Source organism: Nannospalax galili, unplaced genomic scaffold (assembly GCF_000622305.1).
Source record: "Nannospalax galili isolate Female #2095 unplaced genomic scaffold, S.galili_v1.0 scaffold50, whole genome shotgun sequence".
Lineage (NCBI taxonomy): Eukaryota > Metazoa > Chordata > Mammalia > Rodentia > Spalacidae > Nannospalax > Nannospalax galili.
This window is the reverse complement of record NW_008328749.1, coordinates 458,882-477,395: the sequence shown is the minus strand read 5'-3', so window position 1 is coordinate 477,395 and position 18,514 is coordinate 458,882. Positions and strand designations below refer to the sequence as shown.

The 18,514-nt window shown below is 36.8% G+C and overlaps 1 protein-coding gene across 5 annotated transcripts in view; it reads left to right on the top strand.

Annotated features, from left to right (window-relative positions):
• Positions 1–18,514, top strand: part of Slc4a4 (solute carrier family 4 member 4) — a 476,303-nt gene that overhangs the window by 397,397 nt on the left and 60,392 nt on the right. For all 5 annotated transcript variants that reach the window (XM_008829281.3, XM_029561709.1, XM_029561710.1 and 2 more), the window contains 2 exons: positions 2,074–2,144; positions 10,146–10,337. In XM_008829281.3, the coding sequence (XP_008827503.1) occupies positions 2,074–2,144; positions 10,146–10,337 (263 nt within the window). The remainder of the gene's footprint in view (positions 1–2,073; positions 2,145–10,145; positions 10,338–18,514) is intronic.

The window sequence follows — 18,514 nt, the reverse complement described above, 5'->3', positions numbered from 1 at the left end:
AGAAGGAAAGCTGAGTAATAAGGTCAGTGTGTAGGATGCTTCTGATTGCAGAGCTAAAGAAGTCACCTGTCGTGTCTTGCTTCAGGATCCTGTGTAATACTTACATTTAAATCAGGTGTGAAAGTTTACCTATCATGTGTCTTAGGATTATTTGTTGGTTGGTTTGTTTGTTTTCGAAACAGGATTTCATGTTGCCCAGGCTAGTCTCAAACTTATTAGATAGCCAAGGATGACTTTGAACTTCTGATTCTCCTGCTCTAATGTTCCACCATCCCTGCTTCTTTTCTGGTGCTGAGCGCAAACCCCAGGGCCTCATGCATGCTAGAAAGACACTCCAATGACAGAGATGCATCTCCAGACCCTCTAAAATGTTTCTAAATGAACAAATTGAGCACTGTAAGAAATGTACATTGGGGCTGGAGAGATGGCTCAGCGGTAAGAACACTAGTTGTTCTTGCAGAAGATCCAGGTTCAAATCCCAACACCCACATATCAGCTAATAACTGTTTGTAACTCCAGTTCCAGGGGATCTGACAGCTTTTTCTGTCCTCCAAGGGTATTGCATGACAAGGGTGTACTTACCTACATTCAGGCAATACATGCGTACACATAAATTAAAATAATAAATAAATTAAAAAAGAAAATGTACAAATGTACTATAAGTTTTTTTAAAGAACAAAATACTACTAAAAATACAGGTTTTGTTAATAAAACTTTACTAAGTTTTTTTTTTGTAAATGGATTCTTGTCTTACTGCTTGGGCAAAGTATCTTTAACTTACTTGATTATTTTTTATTTGAAATGAAACAAAATAAGAAAACAAATCCATGCACATGCTAGGGAGGCTCTGGCAGTCATGACCTTCAGGTTAATAGTTTTACAGCATACAGCCTCTGTGATCAGAATGGATTTAAAAGTTGAACAACACCGGGACATAGGCTAAGGGTTTTCTCTCCTTTAGTTTCTTTGTCTCGTTTCATTTCTTTCGCCTTATTTTCTCTTGTTCATTTGCAGTGGTAAAACACCCCTTTCCTAGACTCCCTTACTGACAGTGAATAAATATTTTGAATTTGTGTGAGTTAAGAACTGGACTAGATTCTCAGGAATAGCGGTAAATGTGCTGTGCTCTTTTTGTTCTTCCCTCCTGGGTCGCACATTTTTATATTTCACCTGTCAAACACAACCATGCGCTTCTCCTTCAGTTTATGTATGCAAGATCGGAACACAGAGAACTAAGATGACAATTTGAGATTTGATTGGATGGAGAGAACCAAAGAGCAGCTTTTACTTCAAATGTTAAATGAAAGATGTGATTCTCAGATGAAAAATAGATGTTACTTCAATTGATTAAGTATATTCTCTGTATAATAGTTTACTTTAAAATACAAAAACTTCCCATCGGTGGAAAAAAGTTTAGTCTGGTAAAGTAAAATGCTTTAATAAAAGTATTACAACTTAATTATCAGACATAGAATGAAATAACTAATGAAATGTTTCCAAAGGAAAGGTTGGCTTAGTTAATAAATTAAGTTCTCCTGTGAGGGCCATCTTAAATCTACAAATAATGCCATATTACATGAAAATCATTTTAAAAGTTAGATTATATATACATCCCCATTATATATTATATTTGTTATTTGTATGGTAGTTTCTGCCACATTTTGCAGAGGTAGACTTTATCATGTGCAGTTAAATTTTCCAAAAGTTACAATATAAATTAATTCTGACTCAATGAAGTGCAAAGTGTGAGATTTTACTATGCAGGAAGCCAGTGGTCAGCTTCATTGTTGACAGTTATTTCTTTCGCTAGGAAATTATATTCAATAGATTCTGGGAACAAAGGTATTTTGTTGACCAAAAACGGAAACAAAATTTAATATCTCTTTAAATGTTTGCCACACAAATGTCCTTAAATCTTTGATTATTTTATTTATGTGTAAGATGAATACAGTTATACAATAAATAAAATTTCATGGTACACATGTTATGGAAGACATTTTAATGCCTAGCTGTTTGTTTTGAAAGTTTTTTCTATTTTATTTTTCATCGTCAAAACTTGTCCTTTTTTTACAGTTAATATCTCAATATCTAATGATACCACACTAGCGCCTGAGGACTTACCAATTGCTTCTTCTACTAACATGGTAAGTAACATAGTATCTCAAACTACCTGCCTATTAGCTGTGTGCTGCACAGTTTGTAATAATATGCATAGTACTATGTTGCCTACCATCTGGCAATGTTAATAGACCTTAATAGTAGCAAGAAAGAAAAGAACACTTTTCATTACCCTAGTTAGCTTTTTTATTCCTTTTTTTAAAAAACGTGAAGCCAATGTTTGTTTACACATAAAATTTGTTTATAAATCCTTCATAAGAATTTAACTGCTATATCTCATTAATTGTGACCTTGAAATAGTCTCACAAGGGGAAGTGAGAGTGGAGGAAAATGAAAACCTTATGGCAAGGGATTCTTCTGGCCAACCAAATGGTGCTGTCCTCCCTTCACTAAGATCCATTGTAGCATGACATTCCCCCTTGTCATTTAGAAAGGACCTTGCCTCAATCCCATAATATCACTTTCCCATGGCCTGTACCCAATGATCCTTAAGGAACTGGAACTAAGCTTTAAAAATGGACTGTTTTGCATGGAAGGTCACACACTAGAGGGAGACTTTTATATTGAAGAAATAGGGGAAAGTGCTGTTTCAGGCTTCTGATTGTGTTCCTTCTATGCCAAATATGGAAACTCACCAAGGAATATCAATCTCTCCATTATAAAGACAGAAAGCATAATACCTTGTATTCATAGAGTGCCCATCTCTCAGGAGACCAGAACACTCCTGTGGATATTGTGTAGAGAGTGCCGACAGCATCCTTTCAAAGATGACGTTTGTGTCCTTTCTGGGCAGCTCTCACATACCCTGTTTCTCACTTGTTTTGGATTCTGTGGCTCTCTTGACTTTGTTCCTTACCATTAGGTTTTTCCCTAGCTCCCTTCAAAACTTCTCTGTTTCTTTGTTTTCGTGTGTGTGTGTGTGTGTGTGTGTGTGTGTGTGTGTGTCTGTGTGTCTGTGTCTGTGTGTGTCTGTGTGTGTGTGTATGTAAGAGTATATCTATATGTTTTGAAGATCACATACAGAAGAGTCCTATTTTCAAATTTTTAGCCAGTCAATCTACTGCCCCCAAAAGACTTTCCTAAAATAAAGAGGGAAATGCTTCCTTTTATATTTTAAAGTATTTAACTAAAATTCTTTTTGTGGTTTAAAAAGAAACCATAAAAACATAAGTTTATTTGCAATAAAAAATTAAAAACTACTCACTTTCACATTGCTTCTCACCTCACAGTACCGCAGTGTTGAGCAGAGTAGCTGCCACAGACTCCTCCTTCAGAGAGTGGTGGTGTTCTCTTTAGGTATTCCTATGACTGTGATAGGTTGAGCTGCCTCAGTAACTCAGAAGGTTGGTGAAGAGAAGGAACCAGAACCCACTGCTTCTGATAGGACTGAGCCCCTGCTAAGTGGGCCATGTTGCCTCTGCTACTTGAACTTTTTGCAGGACACACAGTCATCAGAACTTAGTTTCCCTCTTTTCCTTTCAGCCGCAGTTAGATTTTTCAGAGAAGGTGCAGTAAAAGTGACAGTGCAGCCCCAGGCGAGGGAGCCCTTCTTTCCCAGTTCCCAAAGAACCTGCTGTCAGAGGAGGGAAGGCTTTTCCTTTCAGCTTCATTAGCATTGAGACAAGCTCTTTTACGCACTAGGGTGTATTTCAGGGGAAAGAGCAGTGAGGAGGAACATCCCAGTATCCAGATGGAAATTAGAACTCTAGAATGGGTGCACCTCATGAGGAGAAGAGCTGGGATTTCAGCGCTTCACTTGCTGTTGGAATCATTTTGTCTTCACCTCTGCCACTTTTCCTATGGATTTCTTCATGTTCCTGCAAAGCTTTGAGAGGAGCTGCAGTTGGTGCACCCTATATCTGAACAGTTAGGATCTTTTCGTTTCCAGTTTCTGGTCTGAGAGACCAGATGTTAAGATGAGATCTCATGTCAGCGTCCTGAAGATGAGATTGAAAAGATCATTTAGTATTTGTTCCTCTATCAGGTTCCTTTCTGTCCTTTTTGAAAAAGTAATTTGAGACATCCTTTAAATACACAGTTCTGAAGTATTCTTGTCATCGGGTTTTCCAGTGGCATACTCCATGCCACAAGCAATATATAGAACATTTGTCTATCCCAGAAAGCCCCATGGAATGATCTGTTACCTTGTTTGTGCCCTGATTTCTGAGACAAGGAAGACCTTTCTTTGTCTCTGCTGTCCTCACCCTTCCCAGGGCAGATGTTCATCCTTTCAGAAACTGCTGAATGCTTCAGAGGGGCCTCTCTCAGTTGGACTCCCCTCCAAACCATCTTAACACAGTATCTTAACAAAGTACCTGCATAGACCCCATGTACCTCAGGGACTTGCATCTGCTCTCCTAGCCAAACTCCAGTCTTAACATGCATGACAATTTGCAGGGTGCATATAAATCCTAGGTCTCTTCTGAATTTTCATCTGTCACAACAGGTTTCAAGCAGTTGTTAAAAGAGGTTTGACTGATTTCTCCTTCCTTTGTCTGTAGTAGATGTATCCTCAAGCTGCTGCTTTGGGGAGGGGCAGCATAGCCAAATTTAACAAATAAAATGTTTATTTTCTTATGAAGGACATACAACATTTTAGAGTTTATCTTATTTAAATTTATTGCATCCCCGTCTCTGCTGGATTTTTGAATCTCTAATTAGACAGATTACCTAGCTTGCTTTGGATGCTAAACTGGGAAGTGTAGCCTCAAATTCTTAGAAACATAATCTTAATCATGAGCAGAATGAGCAATAAGTTTTAATATTTCACAAAAGTATAAACAACTGCAGCTCCGACATGCTATATGTGATAAAGTAAAATTGGAGATTATGCAACTCTAGCTTGCCCATGGAGGGAAAAACCTAAAAGGAGAGGAACACCAGCTTCTTTACCTTGAAACATTTGTTGATAGTGTCCTTGTCAATTATACCTTAAATAGTATGTATTTTGCCAGTCTATACATACTCAGGGAGGGTAGTGGAAAACGTTTATTATGCATTTACTCCTTGTTTCCTAATCTACCCAGTTATCATGCCCACACTAGAGATTCTGTTAATTATAGGGCTATGAACTATTACAGTCACATAAATTTTGCTTGACAGACACAGAAACAAAAGTGGTTTGATTTGATGTACCTTCAGGGTGAGTCTAGGAGTTAACATCCATTTTCCTGGGAAATCGAATGTTAAATTAATCTTCTTATACCTAGCATCCTTGTGAATATATCCCATTGAAAGAAAGCCAATTGTAAAAAACATTCTGCCCTCAAATCTTTTTGAAGTTACCCATGCTCCTATTTTAAAAACATGTTACAGAAAACTTCAAGTATGTACTGAAATCAAAGGACAATGGACTCCCTTAAAGAGGTCACCTACCCTCAAATGCCAACATTTTGTCTTCTGTTTTATCTGTTTCCCACTCTGGGTGGGAATGGTATGATACTTTAATTTTCAAAAAAATCCTTCTATTTTTGAAGAATTGAGAAAAAATCCATTTAGTATAAGTAATTCTCTTGGAAATGAGATCCAAAAGAATAAATTGAAATCTCTGTTAGAGTTCTCAGCTGCTTGGTCCTCTCTTCTCTTTCCTCATCACGCATTTACCCAAGCACTGTGATCTGCCCCATCTCATTCATGCCCTGCTAGCTCTTCCATATGGTGAAGCATTCATAATTCTTTTTTTAAAAACTTGTTTTTGATGGTTGATTTAAAAAAAAAATTTATGTCTGAGTGTTTTGTCTATTTGTATGTAAGTGTACCCCTGTTGTGCAATGCCCATGAAGGCCAGAAGAGTGCATCAGATCCCCTGGAACTCGAGTTACAGATGGGTGTTAACCATCATGTGGGTCCTCTGCAAGAGCAGCCAGTGCTCTTACCTGCTGAACCATCTCTCAATCCCCACTTATTCATCCTTTTTTGTTCATTTTTTTCATTGAATTTTTTGTGAATATTGTACAACATATGTGGTCCTATTTAGACCCCCCTCCCCTATCTGCACCCTCCTTAATACGTCATATATGTTAAGTTCTATATATATATAAAATTTTATTTCTGTAAGGAAACTTGTAAAATTTGTTGTTCTTTTATTAGCCTTTTTTACTGCCTTAAACCTTATAGTAGTTTTGTCCACGAATTAGGTTTTGGCATATTCTATTTCCTCTTGGGTACACTTTTATTTTCCAGAGGCTATTGTTATTCAAAATAGCCTACAGCTGAATGAAGTAGCATAGCCAAATTTAACAAATAAAATATGTAGTATTTGGTTACATCTGAATATCAGGTAAACATTGAACAATTTTTAGTGTATGTTCTGAATATTGCATAGGACATGCTTACACTAAAAATAGCTATTGTTTAGTTAAAATTGAAGTGTTAACTGAGCATCTTGTATTTTACCCGGTAATTTTAAATGGAAAGCTTATTATACTTTAATTTTATTCTCTGTACAGAAAGGGTTGATAAAGGATACATTCTTTGAATATATCAAATACTTTAGACATAATGAAAGATTTCATTCACTTAGTTAACTAATGAGATCTGTTTGGTGCCTGCCATACCCTAAACTGAACTCTGCCCTTCCTCCATTTGTATTGTGTTTGTGACGCACAGTCTCATTGGTCCTCAGGCTGTATAGTTTACTATTTGTAGCTTTTACTCATCTCCATTCCAAGTCTTTGTCTCACCTTTTTCTCCATTCTTATTTTTCCCACCACACCTTTTCCCTTTCCATTTCCGTGTTTTTCCCCCTCATCCACTGCAAATAGCTCATGTCTTCAATACCCCTGAGAAACCTTACCTTGACCTTATAATGCTCTCTTGTTCTAGACTATTCTTTGTTACTGTATTTCTTTTAAAAAGTAGTCTGTAATAGTCTGCTGTTGTAATTTTTTTACTCCCACTCATTTCTCAGCTCATTATGCATCTTTTACCTATAATCCTAAATGAATTCATAGTATTTTGTGGTATCTTAACTTCCTTTGCGGATACACTGGATGTTTTACACTATAGCATATTTTCCCTTTGTAGTTGTCTTAAGTCAGTACTTCTGGGCTAGCTCTTTACAGTTGAAGTCTCCTACCTTGACATCTCTCCTAGACTCAGATCTCCTGACCCATCAGACATCTCTCTGAGTCTTTACAAACTTCTGTCACTAAACATTGAGGGGAGCTGCATTATAATTACCATAGAAAGTTGTAAGCACTGTACAATAGACAGTGTGAGAGTTATAATAGGCAGAAAAGACATCTGAGGCTATGTTCCCATTTGTCTTGCTCTTAAAGACTGGAGAGAATTTTGCATAAGAAATAAAGATCAAAACCATAGAGACATAATAATCGTCTGTCATGGGGTAACAACCACTGGCAGAGATGCTGAATCTCCTGAACTAAGCCCCCAGGAGACAATGGTAGCTTGAACCCAGGTGGTAGCTATGGCTGCAGATGAATTTCTTTATGATATAAATCCTTCCTGAAGTCTTATGAACTTTATCTTCATTTATATCAGATTATATGAAATAACAACCAAAATAACAAAAATTATATAGATGTATTTTGAGTGGTATTCAAACAGAATTGTTGGCCACAGGTTAAGTTTTATGGGAGTGGCAAACTGAGTTTTGTAAAATTATATATGCTGCAATATATGCACGCTGCCTAAAGTTTTTATATGTAAGACCTTAGTGGTAGATAGATGGGGCTTGGACATTAATATTTTGGTAACGATAAAAGATTAATTTAGCACTTGTAAAATATTGACATTGACACTCTGTGCAAGCAAACCTACTATCATCTCATGAACATCTGTGCATTTTTTACTTCAACCTGAATCTTTCTAAGGAAATTGATAAAATTGCTGTTGAGATTGTTGTGGTGTGCCTCGCATCTCTGGGGAACTCTAGCTATAGAGAAAGACTCTTGCTTATATTGCTATCCTAAAGTGAAATTAGGGCACATTTTTGCTGGATTTAAAGCAAAGTAACATGTTACCAATTATGACCTCTGTGCAGTAATTATGTTCTGAAAACATCTGTAGAACTCAAAAAACAAAAGGAGGCATGACTTATCACCTTTTAGAAACAGAGTTTGATAAAAGACCAGTTATACAACTCACTTATTTATAAACTGAAGTTAGCAAAAAAATATTTCAAGTGAAAGTCTAGAGTTGATTTTTTATTGACTTGTATAGCACTTTAACTTTGAGCTCTATGAAAACCTCAACTCTTTCTGGTCAGAGATTCTTTATGACTATAACACTCTTATCAAGAGAAGTCATAGAATGGTAAAAGATGTTGATGATTTGCTTGGGATGAGGCAGAGATCTTGCCTTTAAAAGACAGGAGATATTTATCATCCCACATTTTTTAGAAAGTATTTTCAAGTAACTTTTTCATTAGCACCTGATGTATTTTTTTTTTAGTCTGGAACCCAAGAGGACATAAGCTTGAGGGTGTTTAGAAAGCCTCTAAGCCGTGATACCCAGTCATTTCTACCCAATCATGTTAACATTAATTTAGGTAGGTAAATTCTGGAAATCAGTGTCTTAGTAAGCAGCCATTACTGACTGTTGCAGTATGAAAAAATTCTCTCTGTGTGGCAAAACCAACATATTTAAAGGATAAGTATTTAATAAAGCTCAAATAAGAAATAGCTGTGCAGAAAATTTTTAAGCAAGGGAATGAGTTGCCAGATAACTATTAATCACAAAAAAATGTTCAAGCAGAGAACATTCATCTCTCAGGGATATTGAATACGAAGGGGTGAGCAATCTGGTTAAAATAACTTATGGATTTCCCCAAACACAAGTATTCTAGAAAAAAAAATCCTTAGGCTTAGAAGCCAGTCACTTTCAGTTGTCCAGTAATTCACATAATTTGGCTATATTAGAAGCAGATTCTAATACAGGAATTTTATGTGTATGTTACTAGTAGACAGGGTAGCCTCAAAAATGGAAACAGATCAGAACAGGGAGTTAATAAATCTCACCCGAGTTTAGCATCAGCTTGATTTTGTGGGGGGCCTGGAGCACAAATTGCGCCCCAGGGTTGCTCCTCCTTTGAGAAAAAGGGATTAGCCTATACCCTCTGTGAGGGCTGACCTGGTGATGGGTGAGGTAGCTGTCCTGTGACAAAAGCCAGCCAGCTGTGAATGGAAAGTGACCAACACCCAGAGCTGCCAGAGGTAGGAACACAGGTGCATCCACTACTCTAGCAAAAGGACTCCTGTGTAATAGAAACAGAATGTAGGGTCACTGCCAGAAGGAAGCGTAGTATTGACAATACTGCAGCCACACATGAAACTGACCTGCATGCTTGAGATTGGAGCATGGGACCATTGATCTCACAGCTGCAGGAGCTTATCAGCATCACATCCACTCTACTTATTGATGCTCAAAGTTCTGACTTGCAGTCAACACACACACACACACACACACACACACACACACACATTGCCAGAAAAGTATGGGACCATGCACACATATATAGTTTAATTTCTTCAGTCGCCAGGCTCTACTCATTAGAATAAGAAATAGGTGATTTGTGAAAGTACCAGGTTAGTTACCTTCCTATCACTTTCAGAACATCTGTAGTTCCATAAGTGCAGAAGAAGATGCAGAAGCCATGCACTATGAAATAACTACTGTGCACTATGAAATAACTACTTTTTGAACAATAAAGGTGTTTTAGAGTGTCTCATATTTTGAGATTTAGGATATTAATGTGTCTCAGTTGATGCTTAGGAAGGTTGGCAGGAAAGGATTTTGTGGTTTGTTTCTGTTGAACAAATGGGAGATTGTAATGTAGTAGGCCAAACTGGGTGACACACTGCATCGTCTTACTGTGCTGATAATCGTTGCCCTCTCTGCCCCCTGTTATTCTAGTAATACCTCATCATATTACATCCTCCAGTAATTATCTTCAGGTTGTTTTATAGAAAGTTACCATATAATCTACATGTAGCTCATCATGTGTGAAAAGCTGCTTTAGATACGTCAATATTCTCTTTTAAAAACCCTCTACTTTTCTTCTGCAGTACCATAATGCTACCTTTGACTGGGCCCATTTGTCGAAGAAGGAGTGTTTGAAATACGGAGGACAGCTTGTGGGAAACAACTGTGATTTTGTTCCTGATATCACACTCATGTCTTTCATCCTCTTCTTGGGCACTTACACGTCTTCTATGGCTATGAAAAAATTCAAAACTAGTCGTTATTTTCCAACCACAGTAAGTACCTGTGATTTAATAATTTTCACTGTATCAACAATAATGCAATTTTACAAAATAGAAAAGGCACCTGCAATTCAACTTCTTCAATATTGTCTTGTGCATTTAAAAAATTGCATTCCAGTCTTTGTTCAGGTGAATGCATATCTAATATAATTATAGTTCTGCTTTGAAAAGCTTTCCACATATTTGTGCAATCATTCCTTAAGCTCTGGCTGTCATAATTCTTAATGTACATAAAAGAAAAAATGGAATATATTCCATCTAAACACCATGAGTGAAGAAAAATCCTTTAAATTCATGATGTTTAAATACATATGAAAAATTCTTTTCATATTAATCAGGATTTTTGATGTTGTGGAGTTTCTCATTCATTGGCTGTATATATTTTAGTAAATGAATGCAGGCTGTAGGAGTAAACCAAAACTGTGTTGCATACTAGTATTAGTGTAAGATATGACTGTCATTTGAGCCAAATTTTCCTTTCCATAATAATGAGAGCTGTAGTACTGAGGTAGTACTGTGAGTTTAACTGAGCTGTACAGACTTCCTGTCTCCTATTACTATGCTTGGATGAACTTAAATTCAAAACTGGTTCTTTGAGAGACTAAGATAAGACCAACATTTAGTTAATAACATATTGTTTATTTTACCTGTGGAATGAACCTAAGATACTCCTTTGCTTTACAGTTCAGTTCTTAGTGTTTAAGAGGTCAGTGTTTTCAGATAATCTCAATTACATCTGATTTATATCAATGACCTGTTCTGTACAGCTGGCATCTCATGGAATCACTTCATGTTTTATGCAGAACTTTAGAACATGAACGCCCCTTTTCCAATTCCTAGAAAATGAAATTTAAGACATTCAGTTTTACTCAGGAAATTGTGGACTTTCTGATTTCTTCTTTAGCAATAGAAAATAAGGAGAAAAGTTGATAATAAAATGTCTAGAAGTAGATGGCCCAAGGAATGAAAAATCTCCTTAAAGAAAAATGCAAAAAGAAGGGTTCATCTTAGCCTGCTTAAAATAGACATTCTATACTTGAGTTTGGCTTGAAAAATTCAGCTCAGAGACATTCTTTGTACAGCACACACTGCACACACACACACACGCACACACACATTACCTAGATCCTGTATTCTGTTAAGACTTCCCTGCTTGACACATACAGATTAAGTGACTGCTCTTGAGAACATTAAGGACTGTGGCCCCAGTTCATAACCTGGGAGATGAGCTTAACTTGATCAGCTTCTTCAGCAGAATTAGTTTTGTCTGGAAAAGATTCCTGGGTAAAAAGGTTTTGAGAACAATTTCTCCTGCATGGTAGTTTTTCCTTTGTAATTACCAGTTCACTGGGATCTTGGTTTTTGTTTGTTTTCATTGCATTTTGACTTATATTTTATGGCTCATTACAACCTGTCAAAGTCTAAAATGTTTTAAGAATAGTCAGTGGAACAGTGGAAAATTTGTAAAATTCATGTAAATTGCAATCTACAAAATAAACATGTCAACCTTCATATGGAATTTAATTCTTTCCTATTTTTAATCTTGACCGAAAAGTAATAATTATATGCATTATGGAGTACAATATCATACTTTAATGTCTGAATACATTGTGGAATGATTACATCAGGCTAATAATATCCATAATTTCACATGCTTAAATCATTTCTGCAGCAGGAACAATTAAAATTTCTTTTGGTGCACACCTGTAGTCCCAGCCCTTAGGAGGCAGAGGCAGACGGATGTCTGAGTTCAAGGCCAGCCTGGTCTACATAGTGAGTTCCAGGACAGCTGGGGCTACAGGGAGACCCTGCTTCAAAAAGAAAAAAATAAATTTTTCTTTTGGCAATTTTGGAAATAACATCAGCATGCAATGCAATAACTCTACAAACTTAGTCCTCCAGTTTAATGGAACTTTGCATTCTCTGACCAACATCCTCCCCTTTTTCCCTTGCTCTGCTGTCTAGGCCTATGACTTTGACTTTCTAAATATCCATATAAGTGAAATCATGCAGAATTTCTTTTCTGTGTCTGCCTTATTGTACTTTGAAAAATGTCCTCTAGGTTTCTTCAGTTTGTCTCAAATAGTAGAATTTCCTTCTTTTCAAATTCCAAATAGTATTCTAATTATATATTTAATTCTGTATAATTATATTACCATATTAATATGGTCTATATTTTTATTTTACATTTATTCATTCACCCTTTGGTGACATTTGGGATGATTCTTTCTCTTGGATCTTGTGAACGATGCTGTGATGTATGGAAATGCAGTCAGTCTTTGGCACACTAATTTCATTTACTTTCATTATATACTGAGTAGTGTGGTGCTGGATCATATGACAGTTCTACTTTAGATTCTTTGTGGGAACCTCCCTTCTGTTATCTTCAAGAGCTAAACTAAGGTATATTCTCAGCAACAGAATGCAAGCGTTCCCTTTTCTCCAAATCTGTGCCACAACTTGTGTTCATTCTTCTTGACGATCATTTAAAAAAGATCGGCATACTTTTATTTTATGTATCTGATTGTTTTGCCTCCATGTATGTATGAAGTGTACCGCATGTGTACAGTGCCCATTAAGGTCAGAAGGGACATCAGATCCCCTAAAACTGGAGTTACAAGCTGTTGTGTGCTGTCAAGTAGGTCTTTTTGAGACAAGGTCTCCCTGTAGCCCCAGCTGTCCTGGATTCACTATGGAAACCAGGCTGGCCTCAAACTCACAGAAATCCGCCTACCTCTGCCTCCTGAGTGCTGGGATTAAAGGTGTGCACCACCACACCTGGCCATGCTTTTTTAAAATTAAAAACTTTTGTTTTATGAGAATTTCATACATGAGTACTACATTTATATCATTTCAACCCCTCCCTCTTATACTTTTAACTCCTCCCAGGACCCGCTTCACTCTCTTTCAATTTCTTATCTACTTCTTGACTATTATTTTTACATATACATGTATGTATATACATATATGTAATGCACTGGGTCCATGATAATGTTCATTTTTAACATATGTAAGGTCACAACCCATTGTAGACTTAATTTGCCTTTTTTGGTGATCATTGATAGTGAACATTTTTTTCATATACCTGTTGGCCTGTATATCTTCCTTTAAGATATGCCTATTAGGAATTAAGTGAGTTTTCATGTTTTACTATTGAGTTGAGTTCCTTATATATCTGTATATTATCCTTTTGTCAGATGTGTGGTTTAGTCATTCCATACTTGTTGTATTACTCTCTTAATTGTTTTTCTTGCTGGGCAAAAGCATTTTCATTTGATGTAATCTGACTTGTCACCTTTGCTTTTCTTGTGCTTTTGATGTCGTATTTAAAAACAAACAGTATTGAAGTATAATAATGTTACTTTGTATATTTGAGAACAGTCTTTGTCCAGCTCATCACACCTTTTGTTCTGTTTCTAATATTTTTATGGTTTTACAGTTTTGCAGTTAAGTAATATATTTTTAATTGATTTTCTGCTTATGATGCGAGGTGATGGTCTGTTTTTATTCTTCTACATTAGAATATCCAGTTTTCCCGATATTGCTCATTGAATTGTCTATTTTCTGTCCATCATATGCTCTTGGCATTTTTGTTGAAAAATCAACTGATTGTTAATGCCTGTGTTTATTTCTGGGCTCTCTATTTTGTTCCCTTGGTCTGTACATCATTTTATTCCACAATCATGCATTAAAAAATACACCTTTGTAGCATAGTTTGAACCCAGGTATTGTGACGCTTAGAGATGTATCGTTTTTGTTCAAGATTGCTTTGCTATTTGGGGTGTTTTATATTTTCATAGGGATTTCACTCTTTTTTCCTATTTTTGTGAAAAATATTGAAATTTTTATAGGCATTGCATTAGGTTTCTTTGGGTGCTGTGGACATTTTGACAGTGTTAATTATTCTCATCTATGAACATGGGCTATCTTTCCATTTATTTGTGTCTTTATCAGTTTCTTCCATCATTTCTTTATAGATTTCAAAGGATATTCATTCATCTTCTTGATTAAATGTATTCCTTCATAATTTATTACTTTGTAGCTATTGTAAATTTGACTATTTTCTTTTTTAATTGTAAATTTTTGAGAATTTCTTACATAAGTACAGTTGTTCCACTGTTTATATTTATATTCCCCTTAGTTTTTTTGTACATCAATCACCTATGGAGTCCAATTAGTGTTGCTTATATGTACATGTGTTTAGCCACTTAGTATTGGGTGACTTATGGGGGGACTTTGTCCCTGAAGAAAAATCTGCTTCTTTCTCCCTCAGCAATCATTGACTCCAGTAGCTTTTCATCTAAAGGTGGGGCCTTGTGAACTTGATTTTCTTTTCAGAGAGTTTGTTCTAGTATATAGAAACACCATTTAAAATTTTTATTTATTTTCTTTTTACTGTACTGTAGACCTTTTTTCTTTTTGTTGAATCTTTGCTATTTTCATACAATATAATTTGGTGGTATTTAGATTCCCTCCCCTGTCCCCACCTCCCCTTATTGCCCTCCGCCCAATGTAATGAACTCTATTATATATTCAATAAGGCCTGTAAAGTCTAATTTGTATCTCCAAATGAATTTCAGTGTGGGTCCATCCACTGGAGGCTGGTTAACCTACCTAGAGCCTTCAAAGAGACTGACTCTCCCTCTCCTGGCAGCCATCTTTTGCCACAATTTTCTTAGTTGAGGTTAGATCATCTTATCCACTACCTCATGTCTATGCTAAGATTTTTTTTTTCTGGTTTGAGCCTGCATGGGACTTATGCGTACTGTTACTGTTGCTATGAGTTCATATGAGTAACTGACCAGCAGTCTGGAATACTCTTGTTTCCTTGTGGTCATCACCACCTGTAGCTCTTACAATCTTTCCATCCCCTTTTCTACAATGATCGTTAAGCTTTTGAGGGCTGGGGGCAGAAGTTTGATATAGGTGTTCTATTGAGGGATTAGTGCTTTGCAGCCTCTTGTTTTCTGCATGTTGACTAGTTGTAGGTTTCTGTGTTAATCACCACCTCTTGTATAAGGAAATTTCTCTGGTGAGAGTTGGGAGATGCATTAATCTATGTGTATAACAGTAAATCATTGAGTCAGTTTAATATTATGATTATTTATTAGAAAACTAGAAATAGGTTCTCTCCTATGTCCTATAACCTGTTTGACCTCAAGTTCCTAAGCCTGATATCAGTGTCAGATATGGGCTCCATCCTAGGAAGTGGACCTTAAGTCCAATTAAAGAGTAGTTGGTTACTCCCATTATATTTGTGCCACTATTACACTGGTGGACATATCTTGCCAGGAAAATTGTTATTGTAGTTCATAGGTTTTACAGCTGGGTAAGAATGCTGATTATTTTTTCCTTCCTGCATCTTATATAGCACTTTCCAGCACTGTGAATAATAGCCAGTAGATATGAGGCATCTTGATTTCTCCTTGTTTATTCTATAGCTCATGTATGTACTGTCTTCAGAAACAGGGTCTTACCATTTAGTTCTTGTGGGTAATCAAGAGCAGGGGCAATGGGCAATATTGTTTGTGGGTCTATGGAACCCCTGGTCAACAGCTTCTGGAGAAAGAGTTCATTCCTGGCATTGAGGGTCCTTTTATTTTTCCATTATCATATGATGTCTAGAAAGGGCACTGTCCCCCTGTTATAAGATAACTCCTTTTAGTCTCTTTATGATGTGTATGTATATACTTTAAGAAGATTGTATAGTGGTAGATTTCCATATGGCTTTTTCATAAAGGCCTGTAGTGTTACTTATCCCTCCCTAGGTTCCCTCCTCTGCCTGACCCTCCATTCCCCATCCCATTTGACCTTTCTTAGTCTCATGTTTCCCTTTCTCTCTTCATATCACTTCATTCTACCACCAGTCCTTGGAAGCCTCCCACTGCCACCCATGGCCATTTGTTTGTTTCTTGACTTCTCTGAATTTTCAAATTGAAATGTACATATCTAAGATTTCAAAGCTAGCATGCAGCTATGAGAGAGAACATGCGCCTTTGTATTTCTGAGTTTGGATTACCTCACTCAGAATGATTTTTCTAGTTCTAGCTACTTACTTCCAAATTTCATGAAACACCTTTTAAAAATTTTTGTTATTTTTGGTCTTTTTGAAATGGGGTCTCCCTGTAGCCCCAGCTGGCCTGGAACTCACTATGTAGACCAGGCTGGCTTTGAACTCACAGAGATCCCCCTGCTCCTGCCTCCCAAGTGCTGGGACTACAGGCATGCACCACCACGCCTGGCACAAAACACCATTTTTAAAATATTGATTTTACATCCTTAATTTCATTGAATTTATCAGTTCTTAGGTTTTTGTTTTGTTTTGTTTTGGTAGAATTTTTAGGATTTTCTGGAAATAAGTTCATATTGTCTACAATTTAGTTTCCTTTCCTATTTGATTACCTTTCTGGTGCTGGGCTGGACTAAGACTTACTGATGAGGTGGCCTAGGGGTCAGGAGCCTCTGGAGACTTGAATCTGTTGATTCTGACCTGCTACTGGGGAAGCTTGTACCCCAAGGCTGCTGAAGTTCACCTGCCATGGACCTGTTATCAAGCTTAGCTGAGGTTAGTCTGTCTGTGCAGTGAGAGAGAGTCATAGGACAAGTGTAGATAGAACCCAGAGCAGCTAGACCAGACCAGCTTGAGGGCAGTCCCTGGGTATCCAGCTAGAGGCCGAGGCTGTGGGAGTTCATCTGGTGCTGCCCCCCCCTTTTTTTTGCAGATGTGTGCCCAGTTTTTATGTCTGTGGCTCATTCCTATCCTGTCCTCAGGCATAGGGTGTCTGCCTCCATGTTGTGCCTAGAGCTGAAGGAAGTGTGATATGTGTTTCATATAAATTTTTTCCTATCCTCTCCATTGTGTCTTTTCTTCTAGACTATATATATATGTGCTATGTTATTTCTCTTCTGATTTTCTTGGCTCTTGCAAAGTTATTTTCTCAGGTGGATGATTAAATCTGATGTTTCTGTGGGAAGAAGAGGTTTGGAAAGTCTAGCCCCACCATCTTCTAACCTACCTCCCTTCCCAAATAGAGATCTTAACTATATATATAAATATCACTTTTTTTGGGGGTCTTTTTGAGACAGGGTCTCCCTGTAGCCCTAGCTGGCCTGGATTCACTATGGAGACCAGGCTGGCCTCAAACTCACAGAGATCCATCTGCCTCTGCCTCCTGAGTGCTGAGATCGAAAGTGTGTGCCACCACGCCTGGAGTAAACATCACTTTTATCTTGCAGTAATAACTCTTCTATATAAGCTCAATTTTTCAATAAGGTAACTTGTAGCTATTTTTAAATGCTCTGGAGAAAGTCAGGAGAATCCAAAAATAGAAAATGATAGCATTATAGTTGTAAGTCCTATTGAGATGTATCTCAGCATAGTTTAGAATTAAATTCTAAATCACAAACAGGAAGAAGTATGTAGTTTCTAAGGCTTAGTATGTAAATGTGGAGGATTTCAGTCTGTTGTGTTCACTTATATTCATTCTATATATTATAAATAAGTAATGCATGTGTGCATGTTCATAAATGAATAGTAACACAGTTAATCTCTCAGGCTTGTCAGAATATACTTTCATTTAAGCTGTCATTTAGAAAAGTGGCTTTTGTGGGTAGAAACAGTATAGACTCTTAAACTTGCATATTAACAATGAAGACATATGCTTAAGCACTTTAAAGATAATCTTTTATTACTGTGAAAATTATCACTGTTTATTATTTTCAATTCTTCACTCATAGCAAGTCACACACAAACCTCTGGAATGCAGATACTGAACATCAGGGGCCCTTCTCATGCAAATGTTCTCTTGTTCCTTGGGTTTACATCTTCTTCATTTCTCTTTTGCACTCTCATTTTTATGTTTGCGTGCCTTTTAGTTGATTTATGAACCCTTTGAAAATTGTTAAAATTTATTTTGTGCTTCACATCAGCTGTAGACTTGTGAAAATCAGTTGAATAGAGATAAATGCTGCATTTTGTGAGAAGAGTATGCGTATAGGAATCCAGAAACTGTAGAGTCTCACACCAGCACTACCATTAATTAACAGTGTGTCCTTTGATGCCTGACTTTAGTTACCTCGCCTACAAAGGGAGAGCTCAGCTAGACAATAATTAATGTTGTTTTAAGTCCCTAGTATCTTTGAAATTTTAAGTGCAGCTTTGAGGTCATCTA